Source organism: Rhinatrema bivittatum, chromosome 18, assembly GCF_901001135.1.
Source record: "Rhinatrema bivittatum chromosome 18, aRhiBiv1.1, whole genome shotgun sequence".
In the NCBI taxonomy this organism is placed as follows: domain Eukaryota; kingdom Metazoa; phylum Chordata; class Amphibia; order Gymnophiona; family Rhinatrematidae; genus Rhinatrema; species Rhinatrema bivittatum.
The window spans coordinates 26,870,506-26,896,742 of NC_042632.1; the positions used below are offsets into that span (position 1 = coordinate 26,870,506).

Consider the following 26,237-nt stretch of genomic DNA (forward strand, 5'->3'; position numbering starts at 1 on the left):
AATTATGTATCACATCTGAAATCTGACTGCTTAAAGTAAAGAGATCAAAAGGAAATGATTAACCAGATGATTGTATTCTTTCAGGAATTACAACTGTGCTCACCATGACTACCATCAATACTCATCTTCGAGAAACTCTTCCCAAAATCCCCTATGTGAAAGCCATTGATATGTATCTGATGGGATGCTTTGTATTCGTTTTTATGGCACTGCTGGAGTATGCACTTGTCAACTACATCTTTTTTGGCAGGGGGCCACAACGTCAAAAGAAAGCCGCAGAGAGAGCTGCCAGTGCTAATAATGAGAATATGCGAATGGATGTCAATAAGGTAATGAGTTACTGAACCTCTGTCACTGAAGGCTAGTTTATGGGTTTATAAAGGTTATTTTTTATGTTTTCGTGCAGAGAGCTCAAGGAGTTCACTGCCTCAGGAAATCCTGTTGGGGATTTCATTTATGTAGTGTTTTCCCTTTGACTTATCTGTTTACTAGTTAAACATCAAGGCATATTGATTTCATTAATATGAGCCTTGCATAATTGCTGACATGAACAACCTTGCTTTACTGTACATGCTATGAGAATATTTGCCATACTATACTAGTGGAAGAGTCCTTCAAAAATAATGAGGTGGAAAAAAAACCCATTTGTGTGTGTATAGTCAATCCCTTAACCTCCCTTTGCCCAAAAGAATGCCTCTTTTTTGGAAAATGCCATGCGGTTACTTGTGCACTGCACAAGTAATTTAACCCACACAGAGGCTGGCTAATGTTCAGAAGATCATTTTATCCATGTAAAAACCTGCTTATTTCACTGCGTGAAATGCAAAGATTTCTGGTTTTCCTTGTCCTTAAAGAAAAGCATTTCATGTTAAACTGAGGGACATTTTTTGGGTGGGATAATGGCAATAGACCCGAAGGAAACAAGATCAACAAATCAAATCTCCTGGAAAGGCAATGCAAATATGTTTTTTGGAGCATGATGCACAAAAAGGTGGAATTTTAAAAGCCCAGCACATGCCAAAACAGGGAGATATGCCCACAAATTAGGCCGGCACACGCCGAGCGGATTTTAAAAGCTGATTGGATACATGCGTGCTTTCTGCTACACAAATGAAAAGTTAAAAAAAAAAAAAAAGAGTCAGGGAATGGGCATGGCCATTCATTCCTGGATTTTATCTTGAAATTAGCACATAAATACTTACGCGTACAGGTGTGCATCGGGTTCCCCTGCCGCATAACCTTACTTTTGCTATGGATGATGTGCAAGGTGTAAAATATAGACAAATAGATCAGCTGGGTTTTTAAGTGTCAGAGCTAACAGGGGAGAAGGGAATCTATTAAACTAGGGGGCTTTGGAAGTCCTATTCCTGACCTGGGTGAACTGGGACCAAACTGGTAAAACTTGTAATGGCGTCGGTGAGAATGTCCTTTAAAATCCTTCCACTTGCGCAGTAGAAGCGGCATTTGTGTGCATAGGCATGCATCCACTTCAAATTGTGCACATGTGCGTGCATTCAGGCTATTTTTTTTCAACATGCATGTATATACATGCGCATATTATAAAGTGAACAAAAACAAGGAAAATCCAAAACTAGATTGCTCGTCATAGATATTGCATCAGCAAGCCTGTTGGCGTGTCCTTTAAAGCAGCAGGACCGCCCGGACTGCTCCATCATTTACAACTACTTTCAATTTTTTAAGTATTATTTTCAATATGCGTTTAAAAAAATATTCCAAAGCGATGATCGAGACTCAGAATGATACATTTCAATCATTGGTGAACCAGACTAGCAACACGCTTCTTCAGGAGCCTAATGATCACCTGCAGTCCTTTTAAAGGTAACACTATAGTCTGGATCACCATGCGCCTGTTTAAAAGTTACCATCAAAGTGATCAATACACAAATGTAGTGGATTACATAGAGAGAATTCTTAAAACATATACGCTTGATACCTAAATAAGTTGAGGTGTTTTAATAGTATTTAAACTCTGTAGAAACAGTATATGCATTTTCATGTGTTTAGGCCACTTGTGGGCAGTGATAAAAATACATAGATAGCCTTTTCTCTGGCTCAGCTCTTCACTGCCAATTCCTTATCGATGGACAAAACTGAGCTACTGCAGGAATGGGGAAAAAAAACCCACGGCAAAGTACTATATGATTTGCTCATCCTAGTTTTTTTTTTTTTAATGTAATATTGAGGAGTAAAAGGGGCACTCTGGAAAGACTAGGCCATAGCATAAAAACTAAATGAATTCTTTGCTTCAGTCTTTACTAAGGAGAGTATTGGAGAGATGTTTATGCTGGACAAAATGGTGATGATTCAGAGGAACTGATACAAATCAGGTACAAAAACCTAAGAGGGGTCAATCATCAAATTGTGTTAGGGTGTTATCGCATGCACAATAACGTCATAACACATGCAATAAATACCGCATCGTGAAATGCGTATGCAAATTTTAAATTAGTAGTCGAGTGGGAGGAATATGGGCAGAGTAAATGGAAATGAGGGCCGGTTAACGTTGCTTGCGATAAAGCACAGCAACGCAGGTTTTGACGCCAGAAATAACGACACCTTTTTTTTCTGTGCATTAGGCCTGCAATAGCTGTGCATTACACCCAAAATGGTTTTTATCTGAAATCCCAGTTTGAGAAGGGAGAGGGGAGGGGGAGGCAAGAGAGAGAGAGAGAGCCTCTGTGGAGGGTCACATAATTGAATTTTTGTACCACTGTAAGAGAGGGCACTAGTAACTTGGGGTGGGTAAGGTTTTTGGGGTGGGTTTGGGGATGCAGTTTTATATGCACAGTCATACATATAAACAACATAGTTACTATCAGTGAAGATTAAATGTGATTTGGAGTGATGAAAGGTAAAAGAAAAGTAGATTTGTACCATGTTCTCTCTACCTAGTTTGATGCTCTCACTACCTTTTTGGGTTGCTGACGTGCCTGCGATAAATTACTCTGTGTGGGATGTGAAAATAACCTGCATTGTGATAATGTTATTGCGGGTTGTGGTAAAGACCTATGCAATGCGGTATCAGGAATATTAGCTTAACCACGCCCCCTTTTTTATCTCGGGCACGATTTTTGTGATATTTATAGCAAAATGATGAATCTAGGTCTTAAGATTGTGAGCCTTCCAGGGAAATACCTACATCATCTGCATGCAATCTGCTTTGAAGTGCCTGAAATGCAGAATATAAATCAATCAAATAAAGTAACAGAAATAAATAAATCACAGTGAATCTGGAAAATGTAATAGAGAAAACTTACAAATTAAAGAGTATCAAAACACCATGATCAGATTGTATATACCCTAAAGTTTTGAAAAAACTAAAAAACATGAAATTGAAGACTTATTACTAGTAATCTCTAACTTCTCATTCAAATCAGCTATGGTGTCTGTGGACTGGAGGGGTAGCCAATGTAACACCCATTTTGTAAAGAGTTCCAAGGATGATATGGAATACTGCAGACTGGTGAGCTTGACATCAGCCCCAGGCAAAACAGCAGAAGCTATTTTGAAGAACAAAATTACACCATCTGGATAAGCCTACTGTAAATTAATGGGGCAGAGTAAACATGGATTTAGCAAAGGGAATTCTTGTCATACAAATCTGTTAGATTTTTTTGTGTGGATTAATAAACATGCAGACAAAGGTGAGTTGGTTGATAAAGTGTATCTGGATTTCAAAAAGTATTTCACAAAATCCCTTATGAGAGACTCATCAGGAAATTAAAGAGTCACAGGAGAGGTGGCAATGTCCTTTTGTGCATAGGTAACTGGCTAAAATATAAGAAACAGAGAATCAGACTGAATGATCATTTCTTTTAATGGAGAAAGGTAAATAGTGGTGTGCCTCATGGATCTGTGTAGGATCAGCGCTTTTATATATATTTATATACAATCTGGAAAAGGGAATAATGAGGGAGGTTATATTTGTAGATGACACAAAATTATTCATAGTAGTTAAGTCTCAAGCCCTGGCATCTTCAACTTCCCTATCCCACATATTCTGACATCATCACCTTTCCATCCCCCTCCCCCCACATTCTGTGGCACATTCATCTGTTCCTTTCCCCACTTCATCCCAATTCCTGAACAGAAAAAGTCTGGGAGCAGGCCTTCCGAGTGCTGCTTCTTCTTCCTTTGCCTGCCTCCCTCTGCAATCTGAACTACACAGGGGATAGCAAGTCTCACAAGCCTACAGAGCCCTGTGCAGTTTCTGTTGAATAGGAGAACAAGCAGAGGGAAAGCAGGAGCAGCTGCCGATAAGTACTGCTCTCCTATACCCCCTGCTGGCAGGAGGACATTCTGCAGGCCAGGAGGGAAACAGGAAATGAGACTGCAGTCATGGCACACCGATTGGGAAACTCTGGACTAGAGGACATTCGATGAAGCTAATAGGTAGCATTTTAAAAATGTATCATAGAAAGTATTTTTTCATTCCATGCACAATTAAACTGTGGAATTTGGTGCCAGAGGATGTGGTGAAAGAAGTTAGTATAGCTGGTGTTAGCTGCTGTGCCATAGGATTGCTCCTGGGGAGGAGGCATCCAGGGCCTATCAGACTTAGGATAAGAAGACAGGGGATTAGTGTCAGTGTATTTCTGGACTCTGACTCATGGTGGACACTTAGATCCTCTGCTTTTTATCTCTCTTTTGCTCCCTAGGGGCAGACTTCCCTTTATGACAAAAGACATATAGCTTTTCTGCTTCCTCTACAAGGAAACTTAAGGTCACCTCCCTGTGGAGATATAATGGAGTTCACAGAGTAGGGGGAAGAGTCTCAAAAAAGATGTTTCTGAGAGCAATCTTGTCTGCTTGGGTGGCACAGGGCACCCCATAGAAGAAAGTTTGCTTTAAGCGGTAGCTAAAATCTCTGGGACTTTCTTCAGGTCCACATCTTAGATTGTAGGCAGTCTGCTGTCCCAAAACACTGTTGGTATAAGTTCCAAAGTGTTCTTTGAGGGCAAACTCAAATGTGTCTAAGGATTGTTTTACCTCTATGGGGATGCTGGCTATGTATTGTCTAGCTTCTTCACTGAAACTCCATAGAAGTAGAGCCACCTGGTCTTTTTCAGAATGTGCACCTACTCGCTGAAAAATGTCATGGAAACTGGTTTAGTGCTACAAGATATCTAAGCCAGAATTCTCTTTAAATGGCGTAATCAAGGTGCAAAGCAGCTTGATTTGTTTAGTGAGATTTGAAGCTCCTTCTGGTGTCAGCTGGTGGTAAGCCTGTTGGGGTATTAGCCTTTGATCCTAGCCCCCCTTCTGGGAGGAGGGGAGGGGCAGCTCCCTCTCCCCATCCCAGGCTGTGTAGAGTGATGGAGTTGCTTATGTGCTTTGTGAGAGACTATGGCTATATGTAGAAGCTAACACTTCTGCTTTGTCCCATCCTGGTCTTGGAAACAAGGCTGTCTGTAGTTCTAGGTTATGCCTACCTCCTTCTACTCCCACTGCTCTTTAGGGAGGTGTAGGGATAGGGGCGTTTCCTGAGCTATGCTGGGCTATTTTGCTATCTGTATGCTTTGCTTTGGAAAGCCGGGATTTTGCGTTACATTATCTCCTTTCCCTTTCAATAATTGAACCAGTCTTTGGGACAGTTGCAATTGGTACCTAGATTCTTTTAGATCATATATCAACTCTTGATTTTCTTGCTCTAATTTTAAATTATGTTCTTGAAACTTTAAATTCTCTTTCTGCAGCTGATAAAGACGAGTTTGTTTCTCTGCAGAGAGATGTTTACTTTGCCATTCCACTGAAAGCTGTTGGGCTAATGTTTGATTTTCAAGCTGTATCAACTCAGTCTCATTAAGGTATGTCTCCAGAAGAGGCAAGCTTTGGAATCCAAGCTATTGGATTATTTGATCATCTCCTCTATTTTGACTATTAATCCTAGCTAATTGCACTTGTAGTTCTGTCAATTGGTTTTTCAAAAACTTAATCCTTTTGTCTAACTGTTCTTTCTGCATTTTAATAGCTGATTCTAATTCCTGAATTCTATTTGTTTCATCATTATAAACCCCCTCAGAGTCCATGTCTGTTCCTTCTTGCTCTCTAACCTTTTCCTGCAATACCTGCAGCTGTTCAAGGTATTGATATAGTTTATCTAAATGAGGGTCTGTAGGCTGGGCTTTAGTGAACTGCTTTTCCAAACCTTTTATTTTTTCTGTTAACTCCCAATTTTGGTTTTCCATTAGCTTGCGATCTGCTTATTGCAGGAAACATTTTTGAATGATATCATCCATCTCTGTTCTCAGCTGGCTAATGTATTTTTCCAATACCTAATTGGTTACCTGTAGATGTGAGTTATCACTTTGCAGTAATGCTCTTAGTAAGTGCAACGTGGTAGCATATTCAGCTAATGTCTTAAGGGCTAATTTAGATTTGCTAACCAAAAATTGCAAGATCATTAAGTATAAATTAGTGATATTACCTAGCTGCAGATACATTTGTTTCAAATTCTCCCATACCCTAGAGATCTGGAATGGTACATCTTCTTTTTTTGTGAAAATTTGTGTGACGCAGGCAAATAAATAAGGCTAAAGCGGACTCAGAGCACCCAAAGCATATTTTCCAGATTCTACTGGAAATTAGTGCCTCACTTTTAACTGTAGTCAAACCATCAGGATGAAGTACCATAAAATACTTAACCCCCCAAGGGAATTTCTCTAAAGGTAATTTCCTGAGCACAACCTATATTATTCTTAATTATTGTTTGTTACTGAACCACAATGGCACCATCCATGTAAATTAGGATCTACACTTTCTTTGATATAGGTGCCTTATTGTAAACCGTTATGATGGTAAATAACTTAATGACGGTATATAAAAACTCTTAAATAAATAAATAGTGCTTCATTTTCTAGTTCTACTAAATCTATCTGCACATCTGACATCATAACTGAGGGTAGGCATGGTCTATCCTGTCTCAGGGAAGCTCCAAACCATAAGCAGGTTTAGGGGTGCCAAGGATATGTCTGCTACAAGACACTGCCAGCTGCCCTCCTACCTTGTGATTCTAAGTCAGGGAAAAGACAATGTGTACTCCTCAGAAATAGACTTTTATTTTTATTTTTTTTAAATTTACTATTTATTGAATTTTTCAATATTTATAAAATATTAAACATTATACAGTACATAGATTAATAAAGTAAATTTGACAAATAACGTTTCCATTCAATATAGATTAATAAAGCAAATTTAAACATATCACTTTTCCATACAATATGGAATTACATCATAGACTCATATCTACTGTTCCAAGAAATCCTGAGGGGATCTTATAAAGGTGGTCTTAGAAGAAAAATGTTTTACATAAAGTGCCCAAATTCATATTCAGCATTTTCCCCCTTGCATATACCTGTGACTAAGTTCTGTAAATATGTATTATACTTCTGAGTTACCTAAAGTTCTCCTATTAATATCTCTATAAATATGATTCCTTTTAATCTATGTAATTATCTATTTAATGCTACTGCAGTTTTCTTCAGTTACCCCCTTCCCTGTTTGCACTACCATGTATCAATCTGTCATCCCCTCTGTCTTAATGCTGTTATAAAACTTTTTAACGGTCTTTCTCTTAAGTTGAACATTAATTGTAAAGCACTGCCGCTAATCTCTGTTTGTTCTAGCGCTGCTGCTAAACATTGTTGAATGTGAAATGACATGATGTTACTAAACCAATGGCGGTATATAAAGAACCTCAAATCAATAAATCAATAATTTTCAAATTAATAGTAACATCACATGAATGTAGCAAGACTCTTTTAATTTGCAATTATGTACACCAGGACACTAGGGGTTAGCTGGTTCTAGAAACTTCTGAAATTGAATGGGTTCAAGAAAAATATACTTTGCATTCTGATGTCTTATAATGCATTTACTAGAATACCTAAGGCTAAAGCTAGCCCTCCTCACCACTACTTCAGGCCTGAAAGACTAAACTTCTTTTGCCTTTCTTGGGTTATGCAAGAGATATCTGGATAGATACAGATCTTTTTCCCATAATATGATTCTGTCCAATTCCGCATAAACCTCTTCAAGATCATATCTCTATCAGTAACAAAAGTACAAGAAAAAAAGTCATTCTTTTTTTAATTTCAGATTCTAATGATAGTTCCAAAATTTGAGTCAAATTCAATTGATTATCATCCTCTTGAGCCATATTTTCTTTAAATTGTCCTCCTTTTTTTGGCAAGTAATAAACTCTGGAAATCACAGGTAGTCCTTCCATTGGAATTTTTAATATTTTTATCATATAATCTTTGAGCATTTCATATGCATAAATCTCTCTAATAAAGTGAACATTTAATGCTCGCAAATTCAGGTATTTTGTTTGTTTTTCAATATTTTCTAATTTTTTCACATTGATGTCTTCCACTCTTAGTATCTCTGTTTGAATTGTCTCCATTTTCTCCAGTCGTAGCTCCATCTGTTGAATCTTGGTAGTTTGCATGTTCATATCTTTTTCAATACTTAAGAACCTATTATTTGATTCAAGTGTTATCTTGGTCAAATTCAATATGGCACTTTCAAGACCTTTCTTAGCATGCCACAAGGACTCCATAGTTATAACCTTAAGCATTTCCATCGGTACAAATGTTTCCAATACTAATTTCTGAGCCAGATTTTCCCCTCCTGCTGTACTCCTTCTCGCCACTTCCTCAATAGCTTTCTTTTCCACTTCTTCACTGCACTTGGGTAAATCTTTCAATTTGTTTATTTAATTCAGTGATAGTCTCAGCAAAGGAACACAGTCCTTGAGGACTTACCCCAGCAATCGCAGCATTGGGTGGGACTGGGGATGGGGGTGTCATCGGAGCGCCAGGACTTAATGTGATCTCATTGGCCAGCAAGGCAGACATCCGCCCTATGTCAGCATTTGCTGTGCCTCCTCCACTGGCTTTTCTCTTGCTACCCAGGTAGCAAAAAATGATTCAATCCTCGTTTGGCCATCCTCAGAGACTGGCAATGATGAGGTGATAATTTCTTTGAGCTTGGCCTTTCTCTTAGAGTGTGGCATCGTTTGAAGAAATAAATTTCAAAGGAGTCGGGGAGAGAGCGATTTTGCCAACCGTTTCACGCTGCGGCCATCTTAGATCCCCCCCCAAAATAGACTTTTATTTATCAGATTTGGCAGGACATAGCATTTAGAAAATAACATCCTGGCCACTAAGCACTAGTTTTCATTAAAGAAAGTTCTGTATCATGGGTGGTAATAAAACATGCTAGAAGATAGTATAGCGCTGATTAAGTTCATGGAACCTTGACTTAGCTGGCTCAACAGATGAGACTTAGAATAGAGTTGATTTCAACATATTCATCTTAACATATTAAGCAGGTTAAGGTTGATGACATGTTTTGTTACCATAAGCTAATGAGAGGTGGAGATGATGAATAGTATATAGAAAAAAGGTGAAAACCACACTAGTAGATAGTATAGTACTGATTAAGTTCATGGAATCTTGTCTTAGCTGGCTCAATAGATGAGTCTTAGAATAGAGTTGATTTCAACATATTCATCATACTTCCAACATCCAATGAGAGACTGTGTCCCCAGGGGCCCTTCTAATTTTTTAAATCAAACTTAACCTAAGTGATTTACATATGCCTCCCTGGAACTGAGAAAGTACACTACCTACACCACTGCCTTTTTTTTTTTTTTTTTGATGGGAAGGGAGGCCTTAACCATTTGCTGCTTACCTTGATCTTCTACAGTTTGTAGGGATATAAACTGTATCATAGTCCAAAAATGTATAAAGGGTTTCAGTATAAACCAAGCCAAAAAATATATGCACCAACTTTATAGGCAACTGTTACAGGTTCTCAGTAAGGAGTTTAGTATATGATTAAAACAATTGCTGCCAACTATAAATACACACATACTAACCCCAATCTAAAATGTACAGTTAATGCAAAATTATTATCCTTCTAGGCATGGCAGGGATTCTACTGGGGCATTATTGTTCATGTATTACCTCAAGGGCAAATCTTCTAGTATACCAAGCATAACAAATCTGCCTTATTGTACTCAGAATGGGAGACACAAATATTTGGTTGAAGACACAGGGTAAGTTATGTCAACTGTATAGAGGGAGGGCTGGAGGAAATCAGTAATTCAACAGACAAGGTAAATTTCTGTCTGTTTATTCTATCCTGAATGAACAACATAAAATCTGATGTTTAGCAGAGCTCCTTATTCATAGAAACATAGAAATGATGGCAGAAAAGGACAAAATGTTCCATCTAGTCTGCCCAGTAAGCTTATTGTAGTATCTGCTGCGCTCTGTAGGTTACCCCATGCTTATAAGTTTCCCAGACCATAAAAGACAGGGCCCTCGTTGATTGATTGCTATTGAATCCAGTTCCCCATTATGTCTTGCCATTGAAGCAGAGAGCAATGTTTAAGATGTATCAAAGTATCAGGCTTATATTCCATGTCCCCAAACCTCCCTTTCCCTAAACATTATTCATATCCAGAGATAAAAAAACCAAACGCCTCTCCATCAGACCCAGCGAACTTTCGACCAATCGCAAACCTACCTCTCATAGCCAAATTAATGGAGAAAACTGTTAACAAACAACTGTCAGAATATCTGGAAAATCATAACATTCTGTCTCCGGCACAATACGGATTCCGAAAACTCTTAAACACCGAATCTCTCTTACTATCACTTACGGACACAATCCTAGTCAACCTAGAGAAAAAACAATCCTACCTCCTTATTCTTCTAGATCTATCCGCTGCCTTTGATACGGTAAAACACACCATACTTATAGACCAACTAGCCAACATAGGTATTAAAGGCTCAGCTCTCAGCTGGTTTCAGTCCTTCCTAAGCAACAGATTCTATAAAGTCAGGATAAACAACAAGGAATCGCTTCCAGTTCTTTCAGATCAAGGAGTCCCTCAAGGATCTTCACTCTCACCCACCCTCTTCAATATCTATCTCCTCCCTCTTTGCCACCTGCTCTCAAACCTCAAGCTTATCCATTACCTCTACGCAGATGACATCCAAATCCTTATCCCTATTTCAGAATCCCTTCAAAAAACGATCAGCTACTGGAATGACTGTCTACAGCCAATTAAAGACTTACTCTCAAGCCTCAATTTAGTATTGAATGCCAACAAAACCGAAATGCTCATTATCTCCCAAGATCCCCTCACCATCTCTTCAAGCTCCTCTCACCCAAACTCAATTAGCAAGTTCTCACCAGACGTCAGGGATCTTGGAGCCTGGCTAGACAACAATCTAAACCTAAAAAAGTTTGTAAACAATACCGCAAAGGACTGCTTTTACAAACTGCAAGTCCTCAGAAAGCTAAAACCCCTCCTTCACTTCTCTGACTTCCGGCTAGTACTTCAATCCATCATACTATCTAAGCTCGATTATTGCAACTCCCTCCTTCTCGGTCTACCCTCAAATACCATCAAACCCTTACAAATGGTTCAAAACGCCGCTGCCAGAATACTTACAAACTCTAATAAAAGAGATCACATCACTCCAATCCTTCGTAACCTACATTGGCTTCCTATTAACCACAGGATCCTCTATAAAGTGCTCACAATTATTCACAAAGCAACATACAATCTTGCTCCGATCACATTAAGCACCCAACTCCAACCTCATACTTCATCCAGACCAATTAGAAGCGCATACAAAGGCACATTGCAAGCCCCTCAGGTAAAATCATCACTGAGCAAAAGAGCACTATCTTCAGGAGGCCCCCACCAATGGAATGCGCTCCCCCCAGATCTAAGACTAGAACCAAGTCATCAGGAGTTCAAAAAAAAGCTAAAAACATGGCTTTTCCGTCAAGCCTTCCCAGATATCTAATGCTACCTAATCAAGTCTTTTAACCCAAATCATGGGTTATCTCACTGTTTTTTCCTATTACAATTTTTTTCAACTGTACCTTAATTTTTAAGCTCTTTCATCTTTGTATTTATACTTTACTCACACTCCATTTACTCTATCTCTTTTATATCTCTTTTATATTTTTTTTTCTATATAATATTTATTACTACATTACTATGTTTAATTGGTTATCTATTCTATTTGTTCCATAATTTATTGTTAATTCTATTGTTACCTGTTTTATTGTTCAACTGTTCTATGTAAAGCCCACTACTCTTTTTGGGCATTTAAAAGTTGTATGTAAACCGGATTGATTTGTAGTTCCTACAAGAACTTCGGTCTATAAAAATTAAAAATAAATAAATAAATAAATAAATATTTACCATGGGACTCCCAGGGCTGCAACCAAGTCACTAAATCTGGTTTTCAAGGTAAGCAAAATGACAATGAACTTGCTTCTCAAATGAAAATTACACACATATATCTGCTGAATATTTGATATCCTGAAGAAGTGATCAGTTGCAGGTCTGGAGAACTGGAAGGGAAAACTAGAAAAGTAACTTAATATCAGACTAGGTCAATATTCCTTTTACTACTTACTGTACCCTGTAAATCTGCATTTCTCTTTCTCTATCCCCCTAAATCAGGATATTGGAAACAACTGATAACTCGTTTCCTAGTTTCCAACTCTTCCAGTTGGGTTTTTGAGATATGCACAATGAATATGCATATTGTATACTTCTATTTTTATCTATTTGTATACACAAATATGACTTGCATATCTGTGGTAGCTATCTGAAAACTTGAATGACTAACTTGAGAACCACTGTCTAAGATGAGCAGTTGTCACATCACATAAAGACTCCCTTTTGGAGTGTAAGAGGATCACAGCAAATGGTCCAGTATTCTTGTCTTTTTAACTTTAAGAATGTATGAAGGAGCCACAAAAAGGTGTCTGAGTTGTAGGCTATCACTGATTTAAATACAGTATCATATCTAGATTTTCTACACCCATAGTCAAAACTTGACTATTTGTTTTCTCTGCAACATATTGAAAGCCAGGTGTCTAAAAGTTACAGTGCCTTGATATTACATAGAGAGACAAGGCCAAGTAAAATAATCAAAACAATGAAGGTTATTTTCTGTGAAGTGAATTCATCCTTAAATAGAACAAAATTGAAAAGAAGTCCAGCTGAAATTGTTTCAATATTGTTTTTCTTTCTGTGTTCATTCATAACAGCTGAGTATATTGTAGATTTCAATCATTTATGTCTGTTGCAAAACATAAAAACTAAAAATCAGAAGGCCCTGTTAACAGTGCTGTGGTAATTACTGAGATCCTAACATAAGGCATGCAAATGGGACTAAGAATCCTCCAGGTGAGAACTGTACAAATCATTTCTCTTCTTTGCGAACTGAATCTGCTTCATTGCCTACAGCATCCCCTTAAAGCTTTGCCGTATCTACCACTTCTGTGAACACATGGAGCAGAATTTGCACGTAAATGAACTGGAATTATGTTCAGGATAGAGTGAGGGAAGTACTGCAAGACTGGTTGTGATCTTGCAGGCCTACTCACATCATCACTCACTGCAACAAGCAGCAATGGCACAAAAAATAGAAATTCAACAAATCATGCCGTTGGGTTTAAGCGGCTCGCCCAACACCAGCACAAATGTGACATGCATATATTAGAGCAATGGTTCTCAACCCAGCCTTGGGACACACCCAGCCGGAGCTGATTAATTGAATGGGTGTTAGGAGGTATTTTTATTATTGGGATATTTATGATGTTTTGGAAGGATTTTATGCTGAAAGGAGTATTGGAATTTGGAGTGGGGGGGGGGGTTGTTTTGAATGACTATGTTTAAATAATTCATTCTACTCCACTTTGATGTCTCTGCTTGTCATGAATGGTGGATTATTATGTTTGAATAAATAAATAAATGAGCTGGCTGGATGTTTCCTGACAACTGAGTTGAGAACCACTGTATTAGAGTGCACCTTGAAGGACCATGGGTGGTTACTAAATGTTGGCATAAAATTAATTCCTAAGTATGTTGAAGCAAGAACTGCAATGTTCATCCATGTTGATGGTGCCTGCTGTCCTTAATCTATTAGATTGCACTTGAACCACAAAATGTCATGAGTACCAAGACCAGTATTTGATCCACTTCTGGCTCTCATCTTCCATCTATTAATTGTGGGAAAAGCTATAAATGGGATTGACAATTTTGACTAAGGGACCTGATTCATTAAACTTTTTTCCCATAGACACAGAATGAGTGAGAAACCTTAGTGAATTCTTTGAGAGTAATTTTCAAAAAATGTTCCTGCTGAAAATTGCCCTCACCCTCTCTGATTGAAAGCACCTGCACCAAAAAGATGTGGGGCATTGAGGGGAGGGGGGGGGGAGACAGCACCACAACATCCAGGGATTTCATTAATTTAGAAACATGGCAGCAGATAAAGATCATATGGTCTGTTTAGCCCCATGTGTGGGTTAAGCTGCAAACTTTGTCTCTGCTGCAAAGCAAGTGCAAAGTCTGCAGATACAAATCTACATGCACTATAGGCCACAGGGGTTTCCCTTTGAAAATGTGCTTGCAAGTGCATGACTACAAAGAACCCACAAGGTTTCAAAATGTTCTCTTTCATAAACGTTATAGGAGTTGGGTCTCTCAGCAAAATCTATTCTATATAAATAGAACTTAACCAAAATATTTATAGAAATAGAAATTTAGGATGTTAGCCTACAATATTCTCCTGGAATGGAAAGAAGAAAATTGCATGATTGAAATCCTACTTGCCTGATTTTGAATCTGTTGCCTCATTCTTTCTTCCAGATGGATCCACATGAAAATATTTTGTTGAGCACACTTGAAATTAAAAACGAGATGGCTGCTTCTGAAGCCGTTATGGGTCTTGGGGACCCCAGAAGTACAATGCTGGCTTATGACAGTTCAAGTATCCAGTATCGGAAAGCTGGTTTACCCAGACATAGCTTTGGCCGGAATGCTCTGGAACGGCATGTGGCACAGAAGAAAAGCAGGCTACGGAGACGTGCCTCCCAGCTGAAAATTACCATCCCTGACTTGACTGATGTAAATGCCATAGATCGATGGTCACGCATGATCTTCCCTGTTGTTTTCTCCTTCTTCAATATTGTTTATTGGCTTTATTATGTGAACTAAATAAGGGAAAGCAACGAAAGACGCAAGAACTGGATTTAATTCTGTTTTGACTGGTTGCACAACCAGAAGTGGGACTTAGAAAAATTTTATTCAGGACACGAGTTATTTTGAAACACCTTAGTTGCTGGCCCACTCTGTCTGCTTTCTCTAAGGTTTGCGTTGCTTCTACTGTTTGCATTGATTATGTTTTAAATTCTTGGTTTTTCTCACTTAAAGTGCTAACATATTTAATGTGAGTTTAGGTAAATTTGTTGATTTGCAGTTTGTTGATGCCTTTTGCCCAGTCATGAATTTAAATATGTTCTTGATTAGACTATTCTGTACAAAAGCAAGTTTTAAGGACAGCTATTAGTCTTCTATGACATTTAACAGCACTATGTGTGAATAAGGATGTGCAAACAGTACCTTTTCATTTTGTGAATGATACTGCAAAAAAGCACCATTTTTTAAATCTTTTTGCAAAGTGTTTTGCCATAGGATTCAATGGCAAATTTTTCATGCAAACAGCCAAAATCAAGTACAATTTTTCATAAAAAATTTAAAAATAATCCTATCCTGTTCTCATGAAATTAATAGCAGATTTTCTGAAATTTTCATGAACAATAATCCAAAGTCAGTGGGTCAATAATAATAAGCTTCTATGAGTTTAAGGTGAAAACTAAAGGCAAAAAGTGATATTTTCCCTGAACAATATTCTAGGATCAAAATTCCAGTTTCACACAGCTTTTGGTGTGAAATGTTTTGCACATGTCTCTGCATCCCTTCCTTGTGAAACTTGCACATACATGCACGTCTGTGCTAGAGTAAGGAGAAAGTGCTTTAAGATATCATGCTTAATAGTAATGTGTTTCATTTTACATGCATAAACTTGAAAACAATTAGTGCCTACCAGCTTCCAGTTTGGATGATTTTAATCAAATGTTTCCGAGAAGAAGCTCAAGTCATTCCTAAGGAACTGCAGTCTTTGACTACTGGCAGCTTTTGATTGCAGAAAGCCAGTTCAGAAACTAAAGCAATTAATAGTGAAGTGGCAGTGGTTATGGGTAAAATGTGCTAGAATGTTCTGTAGTGCAGTGCCAAGAAGTGAAAAACTGCCAATTCCCTCTGGCGATTCCATTACGTTAACTGGAGCCACGTGAATTTCCTAGAGAATCCTGACAGTTTTTTTAATGCTCTGCATTGCAGATCGGGAAGGTACAACTCAGGGTCCCCTGACATGAATACTGACTGTCCTTGGGTAATATAGGCTCCAGCTGGGGCTCTCTTAGTTTCAGAAGAAATAGGTGGTGTGTTCCTTTCTCTTTTCCCACATCCCAAGTTATTGGGGTTATGAATGATAAAAATAGCATTTGCCCCTTCTGGAGAAGTGTCTTCCAATGTTTTCACATGAACATGTTGCAAAAGTTCTGAAATGCAAGCATGTATAGAAATGCTGTTAAATTCAAGGTTTAAAAAAAATAGTCACTTTAGTCAAAATTAGGGCTTCATTTACTAAGCCTTTTTCCCATAGGCACAGAATGGAAGAAAAGCTTAATTAGTTGTCCAAAGAGTAACATTTCAAATGGCTGCAGGGTAGGAACGATGCAAGACTTCTACTCCATCCAAATCTAGTCTTACCTAATATGGTTCAAATGGCCACAGTTCACTATTTGATTAGATATATCAGGACTTGTCTGTTATATGTGGTTAAGCAAATGCAGAGCAGTAGTTCAGTATCTTTTGAAAGAAATCTATATCTTGTGAAAATTAGTACAAAATCATACATAATTCACAATGTCATGTTCTACTTTGTTTTACACTTAATCAGCAGATTTCACTCCATGTTCATTAGTTTACAACTGAATGTAAGTATGAATTTCTTTACTGTGCATTTGACACTTTTTTTTCTATTCCTAAAAACCAATTCACTTTTAAAAGGTTGAGAAATGAGAACTGTATGTGTCGAGAGAATACTCATCCTGGCTACCCTTTCCTCTTCTATTGTTAACTTGCAGATTCTGCTAGTGCTGGATGGCATTATTTAATTACGTATATGGAAAACTCTTAAGTATTGCCACCTCTAAAACTCGTTTTCCAAAACGTTGCATGTCAGTGAAAGCAAAACAAAATAAAATTGTTTTGAAAGTAAACTTTTTTTACATACTCCAAAAGCAATAGTTTATTCTAAGTCCTTGGAGAATAGTTTTAAAATTACTAGATACAACTAGAGAGATCTGCCAAATCTGTGCACGTGTCGTAGAACGTACAATCTCCATTCCTCACTGTTTTCACTTTTCTTAGCCCTGTCATTAGAATGATTGCTTAAATCTGGGATACGACTCTTGGGTGCTTAGTCCCGTATTCTGAGATTGTTTCTCCAGACTGATATTTATCATGAGAATTTGAAAAGATCCCAATCACAGCAGAATAAAACTGGACCATTTTCAGAAATATGGTGAAAATATAGTATTTCTCCATGAGATGTAACTTTTCAAATTGAAATACCATGGAGCAGTACATTTTATGTCTGTTAAGATAATTGCTTGGATTAATAATGAGGTAATAAGTGCTTGAACAATGTACATTTATAGGCTAAAGAATAAAACCCTTTCTCATAAAGTAGTCACGCACCTGGCAAAGTTCATTAATATTACTTTATAACATTGGAAATTTCGATTGCATAAAAATGTTTAATAAAGATCTAGTTCTTCAGGTTCATTAGTAAGACATGTGTAGCAAAGGCCAATACAATCTCACAGCTTTGGCTTTTTTAATGTAACAATCATTCAGCCCTAGCTGAATCAACCACGTGCCAATCCTGTCCACCTTCCTGCTCCCAGTGCCATATCTCTGTCCTCAGCCACCCAAAGCCCGTTATTCCCTCAAGCCATTCATTGCAATAGTAACCTAGGCAAACACAGCTAACCTGCTGCAGGGAGGGGAGAGGAATCTTCAACCAAAGCACACTCAGAATCACAGAAACTCTGGTAGAGAGGCAAATTGGGATTGAACAGTTAGCAATAAATATCCTGTGTACTTGAGGCATATAGACAGAGTTATTCAATGATGCAATGGAGGCTAACAGGGGAGGAGAGAGTGGTGCGAGATTGCCTCTGAACCATCTGAGCCACTGCATGCAAGCAGAGTCCCTGGTTACCTTTGTTTGGCTGCACTGCAGGTTGTTGCCAATCAACCTGCCTCGGGCGAGCAAGGCTTGACTGTCCTCGGTGCCCTCAGTGTAGCCATACTGAGGTCACTCTGACTCTGGCAACGCAATTCTAAACCCCCGCTTCCCCGGGTAAATATTCCCTAAGATCGGGTACACCCATCCCAAAGTGCTGTGACAATAGAACAGTGTATGAACAATGAACAGTTACAATAATACACGAAAGCATAACAAAAATCTTATAAATAGACATTTAACTCTACTTGATAATTTGTGGGTGAACCCTTCTGAATAGACATTTAACTCTAATAATCAGAGGGTAAAGCGATCAAAACAGGGAGGTTGGGAGGGGAAACTGTAGCACTGGTGGTGTGGGAACCAGGGGCAAATCCCAGGAGTGCCCTGCCTTTAAATCCCACACCACCTGCTTTGGGTCTCCCCCCCACCCAGAAATTGAAATGGTGAATGGGCTCAACTCACGTTCCATCACCCCAAGATCTGGCGCCAGACCCAAAGCCATTGGGCTGCATTCACATGGGCCACCCAGAACTCTGATGCATTTGGGGCTGTTCCCCCATGCTGTCCCGTCGGCTGCCTCTTCCCCGACAAGACCCTTTCTGTGTTAGATGTGTGGATGCCAGGTTACTTGCAGCATCTGTGCACCTGGCATGGCACTCACCATTTAGACCCTTGTGTGTTGATACTCTTTATTTGGGAGTAGGACAGTTCCTCTCATATTCATCACTGTACTTTGACACTATTTGGTATTATCAGCTTACCTCACCTGTTATTTCGTAGCATTAACATTGAAAAAAACATTTAGTGTAATGTTAGTCATGTAGTATCATTTTCCAAAAGGCTTCAGATACATGAAACTCCTGTGGACTGAAAATTTACTCATCTATTCTCCTGTCTCTTAAGTTTCAGCTGCTAACGTTGGATTCTATATACTAAAGTGCATTAGAATTGGCAAGGGATGCACAACTCCTGACTCACAAGTACTGCTGTTTAAACTAATTAAATGCAGAATGCTATTGCATTAAAATGGCCACATTAAACTGAACATGACCATTTTAATGTGGTTCATTGCAGCTTGTGTTAATTGGACCAGCAATATGTGGACTGTTAGCGTGGGCTGCAGGGGATGCAGTATGGGTATGAAGGGCAAACGAAAGTGTCTAATATCCATCTCCCCTCCCCCCCCTCCTTCTGATGCCCCTTCCCTGTAACAGTCTCAACCTCATGACAAGTGTCTGACCGCTTCTCCTGGTCACAATCCATCCACCACCCCAAAAGTTTCTGATTGCCCCATCCCATCCATAGGACCAGGGAAGCTGGACGCGGAAGAGCAGCCTTGACTGCTTCGGCTGGTCCACTGGTCCTCACCAGAATAGCTTCGTTGCTGCCTCCTACTTTGGATCACATTACTGGTATTACCTAATAAAAAAAAACAACAACAAGTTTTTCTATTAGGTAAAGCGATTCTTGCCTAATTTGTATTTGCTTATATAAGATAATGAATAATAAGAACGGTTCAGGGTTGCAATATGAATGCAATGTCCATTTGTATTGCCTTATTTTATGAATGTTCTACTGTGTAAGCTGTCTGGAGCATAGGATAGTGAGGCCTATAAATGTTTTAAATAAATAAATACTTGTCTGGCTAGCGATGGAGGGGTGATCAGACACTTCAGGGAGAAGATGGTAAGTTGTGATTGAGGGGACAGTTGGGACACTTTGTTGGAGAGGTGGTGGTGGGGGAGGGAGAAATAGTTGACATCTGCTGGGGCAGGAAGATCCAGGAGGATGCTCCCTTCAATTGTTAATTTCATCATATGAACCAGTTGACACCTAGCTGTTAATTATACCTCCTGAGGTTTGGTTAAATTTATCTCTGCAACACAGCAGAGGTAAATTAAACTCAACTTTTTAAATACTGAAGTAATGAGTAATGAGCTAATTATCATGTTATCTGCATATTTAGATAGACAGCCACATTAACAATAACACGATTGCAGCATTTTCATTGTAGCTGAATTTGGGAGCATTAACCCATTGTTAGCAGAAATGCGTGCACATTATACAACACTTGAGTTAGCACACACATTAGCAGGGGTATTCACAGAAATAGATTTCAATTTGGATTCTTTTTTTTTGTTTGTTTGTTTGTTTCAGCTCCCAAGTTCATTCATTGTATTCATTATAGTCAATGGGGGAAGCAATGCATCTTATTTTGTACTCTTAACATTGGGGTTTTCTTTCCAGGTTTAATGAAATAGAAATTGAATCAGCAGGAGAGGGAACAGCACTCCAAGACACCAAGAGTGGGTAAAAGTAGCACCGACATTGGCATGAACAGACCAAAACTGCATATAAGAAGCATAGCAGGACAACCAATTTCATGAACAGCCCAGGGCACCATGAGAGGTGCAAAGCATCAGAAACAGTGGCAAGAACACGCCAAGACACCATGAGAGAAGCAAAGGGCACCAACAACAGTGGCATGAACAACCCAAGGAACAAAAGGAGCACTAATACGTCATGGCACCAAGAGAGAGGCAAAACAGCACAGAAGCCAAAAGAAGTCCAAAGGGCACCAACAACAGTAAAATGAATACCTTGTGATACCAGGAAAATAGTAAAATAGCATGAACAATGACATGAAGACACCAAGGCACCAAAAGGGGGGGCAGAAGTGACACATGAACACCATGAGGCTCAAAGAGTGGCAAAGGGCACCACAAAGCACCAAAGGAGAGACAAAGAGCACCAACAACAGTAGCAGGAAGACCTCAAGGTACCAAAAGAGAGAATGCAGCACAGACAGTGTCATGAACACCCCCAAGCATAGCAAGAGGGGTACGGCAGGGGGAATACAATCAGCACAGTGGCATTAGTGCTCCAAGACATAAAGTGAGGGGTAAGGCATCAATAGGAATGACATCAACATCTCCAGGCACAGAGTGCAGAGTGAGGCAACAAGAACAATGGGCATCAAAACAACAAGGCACTGAACCAGAGAAGCATGCTGGGCAGCAGGATCCAGCATCAGAAATTTTCCAAGATCCCAAGACATTCAGGAGGTTACAATAATAGAAAGCTTTTCTTATCATAAGGTTTTAGAAGGGCCAAAATACCACAGTTTAACCAAGAGAGAGGCAGGGCAGGAGAATCAAGTCATAGAGCAGCAGTAAGAGAGGCAACTGGCAGCAAGAAAACATGGACATGAGATCAAAAGGAGTGGGCATTGGTTCACTCAGTCCTCCCATTCACATGAAAATTCAGCTGTGAATGATGAGGATGCACTATGTCCCCTGCCTTCAATAATACATCTTCGCTAGGCACACTGGTTGGTGGGCAGGAAAGAAAATGTTGGGTGACCTTGGTGAGGTCTAGCTAGACTGTGACCTTGCGTGTCCAGTTTGCCAACAGGTCATGACCTTTTCTCCAAGCATCATATTACTGCAATTTGTTCAAAGGTCTCCTTTGCTGAAAGGATACTTTTCTTTGTTGCCAATTGCTGAAGCTATGGCCTGTGTCAGGAGTGCCCTTTGTGTGTTGGCCATAAGTGGGCAGTGGATAAATGTGGGAGATGAAGTGGTAGCTTTCAGCGTGCTGCTGATACTGACAGTACTGCTTGGTGAGCCAGCTTTTTCCTTCTCTGCATCTCCACTGATTTTCTGCCTCTGGTACCCTAGCCACCAGCTTCTTCTTCTTCTTCCAGTAAGTTAGATTGTTGCCCTGGAAAATGATTCTTACTTTCATCTGTAGGTCAAACAGGGCAGGCAGCATGTAAAGATACTGCTGGATGAGGCACTCAAGCAAATTTTGCAGCTACAGCTGCAAGAAGTCCACAAGCACCATCAACTTTAGTTCCAGTCCCTATTCCTTCTGGAAACCCTGCAATTTCTACTCCAGAATATTGATTTTAGTGGATGATCTCTCCCAGGGTGACTGTTGAACTCAGATCCTCTATGGCATCCTTGAAGGGCTTCAAGACTTGTGTCATCTGTGTCATTTGTAACCAATCTTGATACCCTAGGGATGATCCACAACAATATCTGCATTTGTAGACAACTTATGAGGGGGTGCCTGTTGCTCCAATAATCTCTGCATTAGCAAATAGGTGAAATTCCACCCGGTACCTACAGCCTGAATAAACTGATGTATAGATTCTCCAACTGTTTCCTGCTTGTCTTGGAGCTGCTGCCTGATTAAAATGCTCCACTATTTTCCTCTGTCTTTCTATCAGTTCTCACAGGACAACATTGCTGCTGTCCTTGGTCCCCAGTACCAGGGCATCCTTTATTGCCAGGTGCAGCAAGCATGCAAATCATTAGATCACCTGGTAGCCCCCATCTTCCGCCGCCATGGTCGTGTCCTGGCACTGTGTGTAACCAGTCATGTGTTTTCAACCAAGCTGCCAGCTTTATATCATCCCCTTTATTGATGCTAACATGTATTTATTTGTTTATTTAAAATCCATTTTAATTTTACTGATCTATTATGCAACCAGCAATAGTACAAGAGCATTAGAAACATCCATTAATCATATAATAATCAACACAATCCACATAAAAATCAAATAATCATAGGAAAAAATGAGACATAAGCAATAAAATACCAGGGCATAATTACAAAATATAAACACATACAAATCATTCAGGAAAGACCCAGGTAAAAAAAAAAAAAAGCTTGAATTTTTTGCTAATAGTCATATGGCTAAGGTATGACTCTGGTCCATCATCTGGGTATGCAATGCAGACTACTTGTACCTTGCTGGTACACTCCCAGTAGAGCTGTTGCTTGTCCTTGCCTCATTCATCTGTCAGCAGTGTGTCATCAGGGAGAGGAAGGCATATATAGAAATCTGGCTAACCATATGTCATTGGGAAAATTGATGCTGCTATTCCCCTCCATCCTGGCCAGCATCTGTGTATGGCCCTGAGTGGTCAGGGTAGAGATCACCCAGTTTCTGAATTGAACTTTGTAATTTGAGGCTAAGACATGCAGTAGCCACTTAAATCTCATGTTCTCAGCCACCTGGAAGGGATGGGTTATCCAGGGCAACGTTGTCCTTCAATGCTGCTTGTTCTTACCCCAATTAATGATTTGGAACACTTCTCCATCTACTTCATGGTAGCTTGCCACTCACACAGGGTTGGCCTGCCACTCCACCGGAGGAAATGACTAGGGTGGTCAGCTGGAGAGGCGGACTTCCCTTCTACTGTGATTTTGCTACAACTGTTGCTGCTGCTGCTTTGCGTGGAGGATGGGATCCCCAGACTAGTACCAGCATCCGCTGAAACCAACACTTACAGGTGTTCATTTTGCAAATGTTAAAGCTTACCACTGTTTTAAAGATGGCCCAGTATGTTCCCTCTACTGTCGTCAGTAACTACATTCTACAAAATGCTGACCTTCCATAACTGTAAAGTGCCTCCACACTTCTGATGTGTAATGGGATCCCTTGAACCATGGGTGCTAGGAATGAGGTTAAGGGCAGATCACAAGATATAAGGCCCAGGGGAGTCTCCTAGGCTCTCAATGTTCTGCCGTTCCTGAAGAGGTGACCTTGGCCCCGGCAGGATTGCTTACTGCCTCTAGCAACTCAGCGAACATCATGTTAGTAACTAAGTTCTCCAAAACTCCTTCAGCTACTAAAATTTCAATATCCCCTTCCTCTAATTCTTCAAACCCCTCATATGATTCATCTGAATCAGGTGGTTCTGCAAAGATCTGCTACAGAATGGAACAAGAAGTGGTGTGCTGGTTTTGAAGGATGCCCTCCTAGTCCTAGCACCTGCCTACTGCTTCTGAAACCCTTCATCGAGTCTGTCTTTGTCTGTACCTGCACCGTACTAACAATGGAGATGACAGCAGGCAGCTGATTTTCCCCTTTCTCAGACAACCTTGCCTCTCCATCTGGTTACCCCTTAAAAAAAATTAATCCTTTCTGAGCTGGGAGGTCTCCTGGTTCTCATCCTATACTTTTAGCACCACTTTTGCAGCTTATGCTGGCCCTACTACTCTTTGGATGAAGAACCTTCCATCTTTCTGTCACAATGCCACATTTGCCTCTTGATGCTAGTGGCATGATGCAATTTATTAAATCAAGTCACTAGTGGGAAGAGGCTTTAGTGCTACAACATTTGTACGCCCTAATGTGGGGACACACAGATAGCAGACCAGCCTGTCACTTTTCTCACAAACGGAGCACAGTGAATGAACTGACGTTTGATGAGTGACTGCATATACTAAGGAGGGAATTTTCAAAGTGCTTCAGGTGTAAAAGTAGCAATTTTCAAAAACTCAGTTTTAAGTGCATAAATCCTTTCAAAATTAACCTCCTATCTTCTGTGACAATAAGTCAAACCTCGTGCAGGAGTCACGCACTCAAGAATCACCGTGACGCTGACTGTTTTGCACAGAGAAAAAAAAAGAGGTGGCTTGTTTGTTACTGCCGTGCGGAAATCCTCCACACACTTCAAGAAAGCAGTCTCTCTGTCTGTATCTTTCCTGCAGCCATTGGCATTATCAGCTGTTACGATAGTCTTAGCCTGATATATTCTGTATCCCTTTCACAGAGATTACAGACTTTCTTCTGCTACTGGATAGTACTCTAAACCATAATTAGGAAAAGTGTCAGTCAGTGACTTTTAACAGTACAATTTGTTTTTTCCTATAAATTAATCTAAATAGTTGTTTATAGAGTTTTAGCTTTACTCTGAAGTTTGAAGCAAGCAGCTTTAGAATCTTTGCTTTTTGTCTCTCTGAGATCCGATATTGGAGAATAACATGGTCTGTGTTTAAAATGTTCATGTTTTCACTTTAATCTAAAAATTGAAGTCATGACATGCAAATGCCAGGTGGGATGCTCCTTCCTTATACTTATCCCATCCTAAACTAGCTTTACTTTGGCTTGGAGTACAAAAAAATGCATTGCTTTCCTTCCTCCATATGCTTTAATGAACTGAATGAGCAAAAAATGATTCAGAGTTTTGGGGACACTGTGACTATTCAGTTCAGTTGAACCAAACCAGAAATTGCCTCATCAGTTACATTTTTTTCATTTGGATCAAAATTAATGCACGTCCCTACAAAATAGCCATAATGCACTTTATTATATAGACCTCTGTATGTTATGCTATTCTGCAACAGTGTAAAAGGGGTCTTTATTCCCATAATTCATCTGAAGTATGTATTTTTAATTTGTAAATCATGTATGTTGCTAATTCAACTTACAGATAATATGAAATGTTAATGCTCATATACTCTGAATTAAGTAAAGACCAATTTACTCTTAGGGAGGGCAATTTTATAACAGCTTATGTATGGCTGAAGTCCATGCTTAGAAATTACATGCAGACCTCAGTCCTAATTTTCAAAGCAGGCTTACGCGTGTAAGTCTGCTTTGAAAATTAGCAAGTGTATGCAGAAACCTGCATGGCAAAAGTGCACAAATGGACCTCTGCTTGGAAGCAGGCATAAAAATGTATGCATACTTTTATGTGCATGATTTTGAAAATTGAAAATATGCACATAAATAAATGGTTTGGCCCACCCCAAATCTGCCCCCAGGAGGGTCTCTTTTCTCGTATACATAAAAGTAGGTGGGAAATCATTTTTTCACGTACTTTTGCATGTACAACCCTGGGGTACTCTTTGGAAAGCCCAGTAATGTGTGTAAATGTTTTTGAAAATTATCTCCATAAAGGAAATATGTGACCCTACTGCATCGAGTCTTCATGTAACTGTGCATTACATTTGAAAACAGTTTTTATTGCATTCTTAGATGATTAAAGGCAGGACACATTTTAAACTGGCTTCACTCTTACTTATCCCAGCGCTCGTATTAGGTTCGGTAAACATTGTCAATGGTCCCCTGTTTCCGCTGCAGCTCCCCAAGGCGCTCTGCCTTATCTGCCTTACTTTATAATATCTGTATGGCACCCATTTGCAAGAACTTGGCAGGTCTTGGTGAAGGATATTGGATTTATGCGAACAATATACAATTCTTCATTC

The 26,237-nt window shown here is 39.4% G+C and overlaps 1 protein-coding gene across 5 annotated transcripts in view; it reads left to right on the forward strand.

Annotated features, from left to right (window-relative positions):
- The window catches only part of GABRB2 (gamma-aminobutyric acid type A receptor beta2 subunit), a 416,036-nt gene extending 397,202 nt beyond the window's left edge, over positions 1-18,834 (forward strand). For 2 of the 5 annotated variants that reach the window (XM_029583899.1, XM_029583898.1), the window contains exons 9-10: positions 85-329; positions 14,720-18,832. In XM_029583899.1, coding sequence (XP_029439759.1) covers positions 85-329; positions 14,720-15,067 — 593 coding nt within the window. In that variant the 3' untranslated portion in view covers positions 15,068-18,832. Of the gene's footprint in view, positions 1-84; positions 330-5,717; positions 5,829-14,719 lie in introns of all 5 variants that reach the window. The other 3 variants (XR_003853453.1, XM_029583901.1, XM_029583900.1) reach the window with 3 other exon arrangements.
- Positions 18,835-26,237: the final 7,403 nt, after the last annotated feature.